This window comes from Cibotium barometz, chromosome 2, assembly GCF_041138505.1.
Source record: "Cibotium barometz isolate CiBa-2024 chromosome 2, ASM4113850v1, whole genome shotgun sequence".
Classification (NCBI taxonomy): domain Eukaryota; kingdom Viridiplantae; phylum Streptophyta; class Polypodiopsida; order Cyatheales; family Cibotiaceae; genus Cibotium; species Cibotium barometz.
Window position 1 is genome coordinate 19,155,128 of NC_141047.1, and position 14,017 is coordinate 19,169,144.

Sequence of the window (14,017 nt, forward strand, 5' to 3'; positions counted from 1 at the left end):
ATAGTTCCTAGCCCATAATACTCGGCAATATAATCACTTATAAAAATCAAGATGGACTCTCATTGAAGATCAGCAAGATCAACCACAGATCCATATAAAGAGCCATGGACTCATCCATTGAAGACCAGCAAGGCCAATCAACCTGATCCATGCCCTGTTTCACAAAACAACTCTTACTCCTTGTTCCAATATCTTCCACGACGCACGTGTGGGTATCTTCGGCGACCCAAAGCCCGAGCACCGTATGGTCAGCACCCTCTAGGATCCTTCGTCGCAAGTGACCTAGCGCTTCACTCATAGGCCGCTTCCTTGGTCCCTCATCCACCGTACCAGAAGCTCACCATTTAAATCGAACCGAGGCTGGTCAAGACCTCGGTCGACCTTGCTACGCGAGACGTCCTCCATTGACTCTCCGTCAGCAGTTGCAACTTTAACAGTTAGGTCTTCATGACCTTAATCCACAAGACGGTCAAAATGCTTTCCCAGCATTCTTGACATAAAACAGTCATTTACAAACAGTCACAAAATACAGTTTCTAAATCGAACTCTCGTCTTTCCACATTATCCCTCCTTAGTCCACATTACTTATTCCACATTCCATTCAATGTGTACTCATTCTTATCCATTTCCTCATATCGACGACACATTAATTCACATACACATTCACATTCACATCCATACATCCACATTTACATGCATACATCCATTTTCACATCCTCATTTATACATCCACATCCCATATCCACATCATACATACACATCCATACCCACATCCATACATCCACATCCACATCCACATTCATATCCATACATCCATATCTACATGCATACCTCCATTTTCACATCCTCATTTATACATCCACATCCCATATCTACATTCATACATACACATCCATATCCACATCCATACATCCACATCCACATCCACATTCACATCCATACATCCACATCCACATTCATATTCACATCCATATATCCTCATCTACATGCATACATCCACATCCACATTCCCATTCACATCTATACATCCACATCTACATCCACATTCACATACATCCACATCCACATTCCCATTCACATCTGTACATCCACATCTACATCCACATACATACATACATCCATAGTTGCCAATGATGCCATAGATACTCTGATGAAGGAATGATGGGAAATTATGAATCAACCAGATAAATTGGAAGATTATGATCAGTGGTACTATGGTTTCATTAAAGGATTGTTTTAAAGTTAGCTGATGCTAAGAAAAAGGCAATTTCATATTGGGTGTGTAAGTGGTGTGGCTAGTTTTATGTTTGCATGAACTTCCGGCTAGGGGGCCTTGGAACTCTTTTCCTTGGTACCCGGGACAAAACCTAACCAAATTCCAAATTGGATCCCATCACTACAGTGGTTGGGCGGTTGGCTAACCCATGGGATCGGATGGGGTTAGGCTGGACTGATGGATCCGTAAATCGAGATTTAATTTCTATTATTACGATAGATGAAGTAAGTCCCGGATAGTAATTGTTCTATGGATAGGAATCAACGGCTGTGCCTCTTGATGGGGAAAAAAGCGTTGATCCCAATGACCCAAGTGCAAGTTTCTTCCTTGATATGACCGAGTATCTTTATAGATACAGTCGGATCAGTTTAATCACTATTAATAGTCTTGACTACGTTAGAGTAAAAAGTTATCCTGGAGGAATCGCCCGTGCTTTCCGGATAAGGGAAGTTTTTCCGGGTTCGGTTTTGGAAAAACCGACGGATTAGTCTTTTGCCCGGATATCCGTGGATGAGGCCCCGAGTGTGGGACCCTGCCTCGCGCAAGAAGTGCTACTTCCGCTGCTAGTACCCTGAATCCGTTGCGCGGTGGGAACAGGGACCTCACAGTAAAAGACTCGATTAGGGCTGATGCACAAGAGCAGGTGGTTGTGCAGAATACGGGTGAGCAATCACAGTCATTAAGTGAAATGAGAGAGTCCTCTAGAAGTGGGTTTGTTGATGGACCATGGAGTGGTAGGTTGCGTCAGAAAATCAGTCCTGCAGGTTTAGCAGCAACAAGTGGATCACATAACAACAAAGAGAAGGTGGAGGAGTCTCTTGGTATGCTTGACATTTCACTAGGGCATTCATATGTTGATGGAGAGTCTAGTGGCTTAGAGTAGAGCCTTGATAAGGAGTTTGGGATTCCAGATATTAGGACACTTGGTGCAAGGAAAGCTAAGGTAGCCATAAGGACACCAGGACCACACAGGTCGAATAGGGTTAAAAACCCTATTTAGAGATTGATATGTGATAGTTATGTAGCTCACCATTATGCATACATGGCAAAGGTTGTGCAGAAGGTTAAACTGACATGTTTTGAGGATGTTGTTGAGCATGTACATTGGGAGAAAGCCATGGATGAAGAAATGGCTGCATTGGATGCAAATAAGGCATGGGAAACAGTGGCTTTGCCTAAGGGTAAAAAGCCTATTGGATGTAAGTGGGTCTACAAAGTGAAGCACAACTTTGATGGAAGCATTTGCAAAATCATCAAGAATCAAGAGATATTGGTTCATCTACTAGGAGAAGGTTTGGAGCTGCTACAATAACTCAAGGAGCTACAAAGCATCAAAGGGGGTCATCATTGATCAAATCAAATGCTCCAAAACACTCCAATATAGGCAATAGCAAAATTCTAGCAAGGAAGGGGTAAAAAATTCAAGAATCTTATCATACTTGCTAGATTTTGACTCATGGTGGGTTCATCACATATGTTGTAGAGGATGTATACATTGATTTGTTGAGCCCAAACAACAAATGTTGAACTTTAATTGACAAATCATTCTCTACTCTATTAGTAGAAAATTACTTTCCTTAATAGGGTAATTAATGCTAATTATAATTAGTTTTTAGGGCCATTGAGGGTTCTATTTTACCATTGGGATATCGCTAAACAATTTGTCCCTTGGTTTAGTACTCCAAATTACTCTCGTAAACTAGGGTATTTTTTGGTTTATAGTTTTTTGAAATTGGGAAGTATTAATCATATGAAATGCATATCTTCACCTTTGCAAGGGACTTAGACAACATTGGGTAAACAACTTCATAGTAGATGGCCGTCTGAAATTTTTGAATGTGTTGAAAGTGAAAAATGCACATTGGGTTAAAAATTCAACCTTAAATCTACCCAATGCTACGCAAAAACTACATTATATTGTATTGTTGCTAGATGTAGCCTTATTTCATGAAATAAATCTTAGTACATTCTAGTTCTAGCCAATAGAGACATAGCCTAGCAGAAAGGTGTTGAAGTCCCATATAGGAGGTGCTGGGTTCAAAACTGGGTTCAATACCTGCTAGCCGTTGATAGCAGCACGAAGGCACACATGCACACGAGCCAGCATTAAGTATTTATACTCGAAAACAAAAAAACTGTTTGATGTATTGAAATTCTACTTATTTTGATTGATTGAAAATAAGGTTTATATCGACTAGGCCAAGGAATGTGTTATACCTTAAACTAACCTTCAGAGTAAGTGTGACAGGGAGGGTTTAAGGCCAAGGGGCTGTTGGCCAAGAGTCAAAGAAGAAGGGCATTCGCATGGAGAAGGTTTCTTCTCGATTCTCGACACAGCAAGGTAAATCCATTAGGGCTAATTTTGCAGATTAATCAAAACTTTGTTATATCTAGAATACATTACGCAGCATACAATTCTTCTCGACTGAGCTTAGGAGGAGAAATGCTTGTTGATTTCACAGTAGATTTGCAGATCGTCGACGGATCTGGGAATGAAGCATTGCTAATCCGTTCTTGCACAGATTAAGTTTAAGCGAGGTTAAGATCACTAATTAGGAAGAGCTGAAGGGTAAATCAGAGGAAGGTTTGGGTCCAATCAGAGGGAGATTAAGGCGTGACTAGAGTTAATCAGAGCGAGCGCCGGGCTTAATCAAAGGAAAGGGAAGCTTAAGGCCCGACTAGAGTGACAATGGGTTATGCTGCATTGGTGATGGCTTCTTTCAATACAGTGCAGGAATCACTGCAGATCTCGCTGAAGGGTTTCAGGCTCAAAACCAAACAGCAAGAGTTATTGCTGAGGATCAGTGCTCTGATGTTAATCTATGTGCTAGCCTTTGCCACTCGTCTGTTCAGTGTGCTGCGCTATGAGAGCATGATACATGAGTTTGACCCCTACTTCAACTACCGCACTACCCTCTACCTCACACAGAAGGGTTTCTATGAGTTCTGGAACTGGTTTGACTATGAGACATGGTACCCCCTCGGCCGCATCATCGGTGGTACCCTCTACCCTGGCCTCATGGTAACAGCTGCTTTGATATACTGGACCCTCAGATTACTTAGCTTTGCAGTACACATCAGAGATGTATGCGTGCTAACAGCGCCCTTTTTTGCCTCCAATACTACCATAGTAGCTTACTTTTTTGGGAAAGAGATCTGGGATTCAGGCGCGGGTATCGTCGCAGCCGCTCTGATTGCCATCTGCCCCGGTTACATCTCAAGATCTGTTGCCGGCTCCTATGATAATGAAGGAGTGGCCATTTTTGCCCTGCTGTTGACTTTCTACCTTTTTGTGAAGGCGGTGAAGACAGGCTCCTTGGCATGGTCTGTGGCATCAGCTTTTGCATACTTCTACATGGTCTCAGCATGGGGAGGCTACATTTTTATAATCAATCTGATTCCCTTGTATGTCCTTGTGCTACTCGTGACGGGAAGGTATTCACTGCGGCTCTATGTGGCGTACAATACAATGTATATCTTGGGAATGCTGCTGGCGATGCAGATCCGTTTTGTAGGTTTCCAGCATGTTCAGTCTGGAGAGCATATGGCAGCCATGGGAGTATTCTTCTTATCACAGGTAAGGTGCTGTCTGAAGCTAGCATGCATCTTCTCTGTGGCATTCTATGCTGGGAATTTCAAAATGTATGATTACTTTTCAATAAAAGGTTTCATTTTTTGTCTTATTTGTAGGTCTTCTACTTCGTGGATTGGGTGAAAAATCAGCTTGATGACCCCAAGCTCTTTCGTGCTTTTCTAAGAGTGACTGTACTTTCCGCCGCAGGGATTGGTGCATTGGCTCTTGCACTGGGTATGGTGACAGGCTATATTTCCCCCTGGACGGGCAGATTTTATTCCCTGTTGGACCCTACTTATGCTAAGGATCATATACCTATCATTGCATCTGTGTCTGAGCATCAACCAACTGCTTGGTCTTCTTTCATGTTTGACTTCCATGTCCTCCTCATACTATTTCCAGCTGGTCTTTATTTCTGCTTCAAGCGGCTAACAGATGCAACAATATTTGCCATCATATATGGCTTGACTAGCCTTTATTTTGCTGGAGTGATGGTTCGGCTCATCCTGGTGGCAGCGCCTGCAGTTTGTCTTATCGGTGCTGTTGCAGTGTCAGCAACTTTGAAAAGTTTATCTGGATTAGTACGCTCTAAAGCTCCAGTAGCAGGCATAACTAAAACCTCTGGCTCAGCCAAGGGCTCAAGCAAGGTAATGCTGCAGCCTCTTTTCTTGCATTTGCAGGGTGGCAATCCATGAAGTTTTGCTTATTTTTTGTAGTTTAGTTGGCCCAGTGGCCTCATCAATTCTCTTGTTCCACAGTGCACTTTGTCTCTTGCTTACCAAATGATGCTAAGTCTATGTGGGTGTGGCAGGGTGTTTCAGATCAATCCTTACCTATGCAAAGGAGGGGGGCAGCTGTTTTGATTCTAGGTGTTTTCTATCTGTTAACGAACTATGTGAATCACTGCACATGGGTGACCTCAGAGGCATACTCGTCTCCATCTATTGTTCTTGCAGCAAGGCAAGCAAATGGGGATAAAGTGATATTCGATGACTTCCGGGAGGCTTATTATTGGCTTCGTCACAATACACCAGAGGATGCTAAAGTAATGTCATGGTGGGACTATGGGTACCAGATCACTGCTATGGGCAATAGGACGGTGATAGTGGACAACAACACTTGGAATAATACACACATCGCCACAGTCGGCAGGGCCATGTCTTCTTATGAAGATGAAGCCTATGAGATCATGCTAGAGCTGGATGTAGACTATGTTTTAGTTGTTTTCGGAGGAGTAACTGGCTATTCGTCAGATGATATCAACAAGTCTGGCTCTACTGCCCCTAGTTTGTTTCTCTTTTGATTCAAGCTTAAGATATGTTTAATGGATATTGAAAATGTCCACTTTTTGGTTGATGTTGAACAGATTCCTTTGGATGGTTCGAATTGGAGGCGGGGTCTTTCCAGTAATTAAGGAACCAGATTACTTAGTAAATGGGGATTATCGAGTTGACAAAGGAGCTGCACCAAAGATGTTACAGTGTCTTATGTATGTTCTTAATCTACCTTTGTTTCAATTTTTAGTTGAAACCTATGCTGTTTGAATTGCTGAATTTAAACTTTTTATTAGTTTCTTGGTTATCATCTACAAGCACTTTGCATGAATATCTTAATACATTTTGCCTTGCATCACCAGCTGTTGAGGTACACACTTTTTCAAAGCCTATTTTATCTCATGAACGTGTTAGTGTTCTATGCTTGTATTTAGACCCACAGTGCACCTGCAAGATGGACAGTTTAGCACTAGTAGCGAGTGTGCATACATGACCTTGTAAACCAAACCTGGGTGTAAAACCCTAATCTTCAAGTGAGGGGTCCCCTCTTCAATTCATTGCCAAACTTGACCTAGCCTCAAAAGCATGCACATAACCTTCTAGCCCCTTTTTGGTGTTTCCTTATTTGGGGCTTCTATCACATTTTGAACAAGTCCCTCTTTGCCCAACACTTGCTATGTGGCCAATAAATCCTCTTAAGGCTTAAACCCTTTTTGGGCCTTTCATTGTTACACTTCAATGAATGTCTTTGGGTATACCCTAGGCTTTTTCTCTTCACATTGCTAATTTAGCCATGTAGACTCCCTATTTAGGCACCTGTCCCCAGGGGAATCCCGTCAATACAGGACATATTGTTAGAAGTCATCTCCTGTCCAGTTTTATACACCAGGGCCTTTGTTGTGGGTGTGCCCGCCCTTATGAGGTGTTTTATCATTTTTCACTCTCCGCATTTTTCCCCTATTTTTTCCCATTTTTCTGTGGCTTGGGAGGCAGCCCATGTGCTGGCCGATTGCTGAACTGGTCCACGACTGCATCTGGGAGGTGGCCGACTGCTGTTGATCTGGCCGACTGGAGATGTGACTGGTCGTGGAGTTCTCAGGGCCAGTCGGCCTGCTGTAGGCAGCCGACTGCACATGTGGGAGCATATATATAGGCCCCCAGCCCCCATACCATATTTGTATCATTCCGGGATCTTCTTGTGTATATCAAAGCAGAGTTACACGCCTACTTCTCTCTCTCTCTTGTGCTGTTTTTCTGCCTGCGTTTTTTTGCTCTTGTGTTCCCAGATCTGGTCATCATCTCCGCTGCGTATTCTGACATGGTATCAGAGCCTAGGCTCTAGATAGGTCTTGGGATTTGTGTGAGCAAGAGGGACTGTTTTGTGGCTGATTGGTGGACTGTTTTGGACTGTTCGGGAAGAGGAGAAGCAAGAGGTCGGCGGGCTGATTTGCTGGACAGCCACTTGCAGGTTTTAGTTCTTCTTTGTTCCCACCCACCCACCCTATTCAGAGTACATCCCCGCAATGGCAGATCTGTTTGAGATGGCCGAGAGACGTGAAGATTCCGACACTCCCCACGTTCCCGGTGGACCGTCAGTTGGACGGGAGCAACTACGGCATATGGAAGGTGATGATGGAATTTGTTCTGGAGTCCTACGACCTCGCCGATTTCGTCGTTGTTGGTGTTTCACGGCCAGAAGTAGAGGAAGGGGAGTTACCGTCAACCCGAAAGGACCGGGAGGCCCAAACACAGATGTGGGATGGTGTCAACGCCAGGGTCCGTTCGTTTATTTTCCTCAACTGCACACCACAGGTAATCAATCATGTAAAGCACATGACGCTGGCCAGAGGTATATGGCAACATTTGGCCTCACTTTACAACAGGGTATCGCCCATGAAGAGGATTTCCTTGGAAGTACAGATGCGGGTTATGAGCCCTGCAAAGTCGTCGACGATGCGGGAGCATATTAACAAGCTGCAGGCTCTTCAGTAGGAAGTTCTTTAGGCTGGGAAGGAGATATCGTCAGAGGACATGGCCATCACGTTGCTGTCAATATCATCAACAGCATCATTAGCATCAATGTCATCAGCAGCAATATAATCATCATCAGCTACAACATCAGCACCATCATCATTTACAGCATTGGAGGGTGTAGTGTACCAGTCGGCAGCCATACAAGCATTCAGCCACCTTTTTGTACAATATCAAAATACAAAAATACCTTGACACCAATATCTTGCTTCTTCTCTCCTCTGTCTTAATCATGTTTATTTGGCATCTTGTTTTTAATCAGGCTTAGGATTGTGGATCAGGATTTACTATTCCCGTTACTAACGGTACCCGATCATAGCCTTCAAATTTAAACAAACCTTCCATAAGTATCCTAACTAGTTTGGGATTCTTTACATCCTTGGTATCTTCTTATCTTCTTGGTCAATCAATTAACTATAACCGATCTAGTCCATACTATGCATAATGGAGTTGATAGTTATATAGTCTTGTAGGTTGACTACCATGAGTTATAACATGCATGTTCCTAAAAGGTGAATTTGGGCATGTTCCTAGATTCATCTAGGTCTCTACTAGAAAATCTAAGGGATTGCAAGTGCACTTCGAAACACACGCACATAAGATTTACACACAATTATCCATACTAGTGAATACATCAAGTTGATAATTAGCCAAACATGGGATCCACGTGCATAAGTATCTATACTGGTGAATACTCACACGGATAATTAGCCTAAAGTAGTGACATTGTCACTTTCCCATGCTGTTACTTGCTGCATCATGTGATTTGTCACTATCTTTGTGATATCATTACTCTTCTTGGAGCCATGCTTCCTCCTGTTCTTGTTGTTCCTCACATTTTGAGCTTCTCGTTCCTTTTGTATCTGATTGTATTGGTCTATGATCTCTTTATTAATCGAACGGTCCTGCTCTTAGAGCTCCGCTTGTTTTCATTGAAACTCCTCTCGTCGCTTTGACCCTCGTTGATACCTCTCCTTAATGTCTTCAAGGCTATATATTGGTGTCTTGTCCATAACAGACTGAAGGGGTACATGGCTTCCTAGGCTTGAGCTAGATGCAACACCTAATGTGCGTGCAAACTCATGCTACATGCAAGACTGGCGCAAGTCTAGGCGAGACGTGAATGCAAAATCTGTAACGTACTTAGATCTAGTGGAAACAGTTGTTACAAACTCTAAATGCAGCCTTAAATGCAATCTAGGCTAAACCCTAAAATATGAATTTGGATGAAAGATTTTACACACATGCAAAAAGTTCCTCTAGGAAACTGCACTCACACATGGAATCTGCATCTGCATCGTTTCTCCATTTGCATCATGACTTGTTTTCTTAATTAAGTGAAATGTAAGGTCTCTTGGGCAAGCTTCCGTCACACACTTATACCAACTAGGTGAGAAGATCTTTTTCGTGCGTAGTCCACCATGAGATCCAAGCTTAGATAGATATTGTTGGCTTTTCAGAGTGGTGCTTGGACCTCCCATCACCAACATGGTAGTAGATTTAAGTCTGAAGATGTTTTACTAAAATCCTATGGGGGAATCACATAGAGACAGACCTCTTTCTTCCAGCCTATTGAGACAGTGGATGTTATGTGGAGGAGTAAAACAGGGATTGTTTATGACGTACTAGCTCTAGCATTCGCAGGTCTTAAAAACACTCTGGAGGATTTCCATCTAGAGGTAGTCTTTGGATCTACAAGATGAAACAACTCAGACTATTGATTATCGTATCAACATTTAAGACTGATGGTTGTATAAGTTTGAGGACACACGTGCACCTGTGGAATGTTTTATCATATTTGCACTATCAAGCATTTGCAAATTGTTCCTGGATGCTTATTTGTGGTCATCGGTCATGCAGGTACAAACTTTGCTACTATAGATTCGGGGAGTTGATGACAGAATACGGAAAACCACCTGGGTATGTCAAATTCATTGACTTAGCGTATCTCTGCTTGAGTTTTGGACATGTCATGGACAAATTTGGAATGGAAACATCTAAAAAGCTCCAGTTTTCACCTTGTTTGGCTTTTGAGGCTTGAGTTCTGAATGGTTTTTTTTTTAGGCATTCACTTTTAAATATCTTAGAATCAATAAGTGTGTGGTTCATTCACAATAGATAAATGTCAACCTATAATTATTTTCTCATCAGTGTGAGAATTGAACCCTTCGTTTCCAAGCTTCCTAGAGCAACACATAGGCAGTTTTAAAAGCTCCGCTATGGATGTTACATTGATCCACCGACTGATATGGAAAAACAGTGGAGCAGTTATTGTTTAGAGGATCATGTGAGGCCATTATGCTTGTTGCAGAATGGTAGCTGTTGAAACTTCCCAACTCCTGACAAATGGTCTTGTGTGTGCGATATTTTGTATTGGATGTGTGTTTTATGTGCAATTTCATGTTTTATGTGCTAGATAGAATCTTGAATAATTCCTCTCTTTGAGAAGCTATGTGAAACTTGGGGAAGATATCATGTACTTAATGTTTTGTTGGTCATTGGGGCTATTGCTATGAGGGGTTTTCTTTGGGAAGCAAGAGGAGCACTATTATACGAGTGTTGTCTTCTGTTACAGGTGGGATCGTGCAAGAGGGGTTGAGATAGGACACAAGGACTTTGAGCTGCATCACTTGGAAGAAGCTTATACAACTTCGAACTGGATTGTCAGGATTTACAAAGTGAAACCACCTGAAAATAGGTTGTGATTGTCTGGTGACTGCATGGAGGAAAGTTTTGTTGATGAGGCGGTGTCATTTTGGAACAGTCTAAATGACAGGCGCAGGGAAGAATCACCATCTTGGTTTTTGTAACAGAATGTTAAGTAGCAGGGTAAAGATTTCTCTTTTATCTATGGTGTTAGAGGTGATAAACCCTCAGTTGGGAGCCTTTATCAATGCAAGAGTAGCAACATCTCTTGGCCTGTATTCAAATCTCAGTTGCATTACTTATGATCTAGATTTGAGAAAACGCCTTAAAATTGTGGGCATTTGTTCTGTCTCTTAGGCATATTTGGGTGGCAAATTTTCTTTGAGAAAACATATGCGAAAACAAATGGATAATGGTGTTGGCATTATACAAATAGCCAAGAAAAGCAACAGCCCCATTTGCAAATGCCATAAACGGTCTAAAATAATGTTTGTTTGTTTGTTTTTTATGGCTGATGAGTATGTTGAGAGTGATACATGCACACATCAAGCAAAGATATGATTTGATCTTTTCTCATCATTTGTGGTGAAGTCCAACAGGTTTGTGGTTGATAAACCCAGCGTTACTCTTATGCAGGTCTTCTATGTACAAGTATGGATGCCAACAGAGGAAGGTTTGTAGTCCAAAGTCTGGTTTTTTAAATCATTATTTACTCTGATAGGGAATGTGCCAATTTAGATCGAAAGCAGTGATCTGATGAGTAAAACCCTCTTTCTTACAAGTGATCCAGTTGTGCTTAAGGTTAAAAGACTTGCATGCATAGGTGAGGCTAAGTAGAACCTTATACTTTGGAGGACAATTGCTGGTGGTGGCCTGTTATGTCACCAAATAGAGGGGCAGAGTCTTGGTTAGTATCAATGAGAGCTCCACAATTCTCTCCTTAACCAGGCTCAAAAATTAATCTTGAAAGCTAATGTCAAAGGGCACACAGGCGAGAGACAACAAGAGGGTCCCCAGACGAGAGACAACAAGTGAGATACAGAGTGGTGCCCATCAAGAGATGAAGCAATGGCGGATGCGGAGACAGAGTGGGTGCCCATCTACAGGTAAAGCGAGGATGAGACCATTGTGAATGTGCTGGAGAGATGGGAAGGAGAAGGAAACATGAAGGGGTTCTTCTTGGGTTGAACCAAACATTGAGCTTAGAAACATACATCTTGGACAGCCCAGGTGCTCACTTGGGGTCATCGTGCCAAAATGAGGTTTCTTATAATTACATTGAGCTTAGAAACATACACCTTGGACAGCCCAGGTGGTGACTTGGGGGTCATAGTGCCAAAATGAGGTTTCTTATAATTGTTAACTGTTTTCACAGCTTGAAAAACCAAGCATAACCACTTTAAAAATAAAATAAAATTCAAATGTAACATGAATACAATAGAACTTTAATACACACTGTGTCAACGACGGGTGGAATCAGTAACCACACTTTGTAGAATGTCAAATATGAGTGGTGGGTGTGAGAGATCATCAGTCTTTTACCCAAGTAACATTGCATTCAAAATAAAGAAGATATTAAAAATATATAATAAATGTACTTACACTATCATGAATGCAATAAGCAACAAAATATCAACAACAATTTAAATGTTCAAAGAGTAGTATCCAACACATTTATAATATATAATGAACATGAATGTAATAATGCTCAAATAGTATACGTATTTTTCTTGATTGTCTTGGTTTGAAAATTTTCACCACACAAGAACGATCCTAAAATTGAAATATTACATAATCAAAGATCTCAAAGTTCAGTCATAATGAGACTTGGTTTCTTTTTGTTAGAGGCTAATAATATAATTATGACTTAAGGTCAAAAACTTTGTGTATAAAGAAAATTCAAAGTTCAACACTTTCCTTTATCTTTTTATTTTTTGCAACTCAGCTTTATTTTTTCTTCATGAATTCTTGTAATTTTAAACTCATCTATAAAATTCAAAAAGAAAATGACTTTAAAGGTACTCTCACATAACACAATAAATTCATGAGAAGACTAATAAGTTGTTCAAAAAAGTTGCTTTATTTAGTGCTGCTTAGGAATGGGTTGGTACCAAATAACTTAGGGAATTTAGTTATTAAAGAGGATGTAGACCTATTCTCTATAAAGTTATACAACCTTGTTATTTAGAGTTTTTGTAATGGGACTTAATCTAAGAAGGGGGTTTAGGTCTTATAGGTACCAAGGGAAGAACTTGTTCTTCTTCCTCATCTTTTTACTTCATTGAACCTCCTCTAAAAGCTACCTTTCTCTTTTCATGTCCATTAGGAGTATTTTGAGATCTCATTTAAGCCCTGCCAAAGACCTTGTAGGACTTCTCAAGAGCACAATTGGTAGTACCAAGGGACAGAACTTGTTCTTCTTCCTCATACTCTTCATTTCATTGAACCTCTTCAAATCTACCTACCTTCTTCATGTACATTAGGAGTATTTTGAGATCTCATTAAGAAACTCCACATAGGCTGCTTAAGTAATCATTTTATCACTTTGTGTATTTAAAGATTAAGGTCATAAGCCTCCTGCTACATAAAGAAACTTATATGAGTTCTTCTTGTGTTGTTTTTCTTTGAACCATAATCTTTTCTTTTGTTTGACTTTTTCAAAATCAAAACCTTTTCTTTTGTCCTCTTTTGTGAAAACTTCGTAACTTATCTTTTTCAAAGGTTTGTCAAAATTTAAAACAGTTAAATCTTTATTGTTTATTATATTATTGGTGTGTTATACTAAAAGTAATTATTTTAGTTAAATAAATTTTTGAGTTTTTTATAAGTAGTTTAATTATGTATTACTTTTTAGATACTTATGATTAATTCATTTATTTTAATTATTATCATTAACATAGTAACCACTTTTACTTTGCTCTTTCAAAGGGGCAATATTTGCAAAATCAAGTTGATGAGCAACACCATCCACCTCTGCAAACGATGACATCCCTCACTAGCCTCATCTCTTAGATTGGTTATCCTTCTACTCTTGTTTGTTTTTAGAATCTTGGCTTGCGTTAAGAATCTTCAAACTTTGAAGGATTCTGAAGAAGGTATTTAGCTCCTAGTTGGGCATCCACTTCTTTGGGACATCTAATTTTTTCTCCTTTTTCTTCTATTGTACCTTCTTGAGTTCCCCTTCTTACCCATCATGGGGCAGAAGAGGCTTGCTTT

At 40.8% G+C, this 14,017-nt stretch overlaps 1 protein-coding gene across 3 annotated transcripts; it reads left to right on the plus strand.

The window, feature by feature from the left end:
• The first annotated feature begins 3,456 nt into the window (after positions 1-3,456).
• On the plus strand, positions 3,457-11,355 carry LOC147640767 (dolichyl-diphosphooligosaccharide--protein glycosyltransferase subunit STT3B-like). 3 transcript variants are annotated; one of them, XM_086814974.1, is made up of 7 exons: positions 3,457-3,617; positions 3,739-4,853; positions 4,967-5,497; positions 5,662-6,116; positions 6,217-6,339; positions 10,016-10,075; positions 10,731-11,355. In XM_086814974.1, the coding sequence occupies exons 2-7, from the start codon at positions 3,966-3,968 to the stop codon at positions 10,858-10,860; spliced, it is 2,187 nt and encodes a 728-aa protein (XP_086671100.1). In that variant the 5' UTR covers positions 3,457-3,617; positions 3,739-3,965; the 3' UTR covers positions 10,861-11,355. The 3 variants fall into 3 exon arrangements, with proteins under 3 accessions (XP_086671100.1, XP_086671109.1, XP_086671118.1); XM_086814983.1 differs by having other exon boundaries at positions 3,484-3,617; positions 3,742-4,853; XM_086814992.1 differs by having other exon boundaries at positions 3,502-3,617; positions 3,750-4,853.
• Positions 11,356-14,017: the final 2,662 nt, after the last annotated feature.

Coding starts and splice junctions, on each gene's coding strand:
- LOC147640767 (XM_086814974.1), top strand. CDS start 3,966: ATGGGTTATGCTGCATTGGTGATGGCTTCTTTCAATACAGTGCAGGAA. Junction 6,117..6,216: donor TCGTCAGATGATATCAACAA/GTCTGGCTCTAC, acceptor GATGTTGAACAG/ATTCCTTTGGATGGTTCGAA. Junction 10,076..10,730: donor GAATACGGAAAACCACCTGG/GTATGTCAAATT, acceptor CTTCTGTTACAG/GTGGGATCGTGCAAGAGGGG.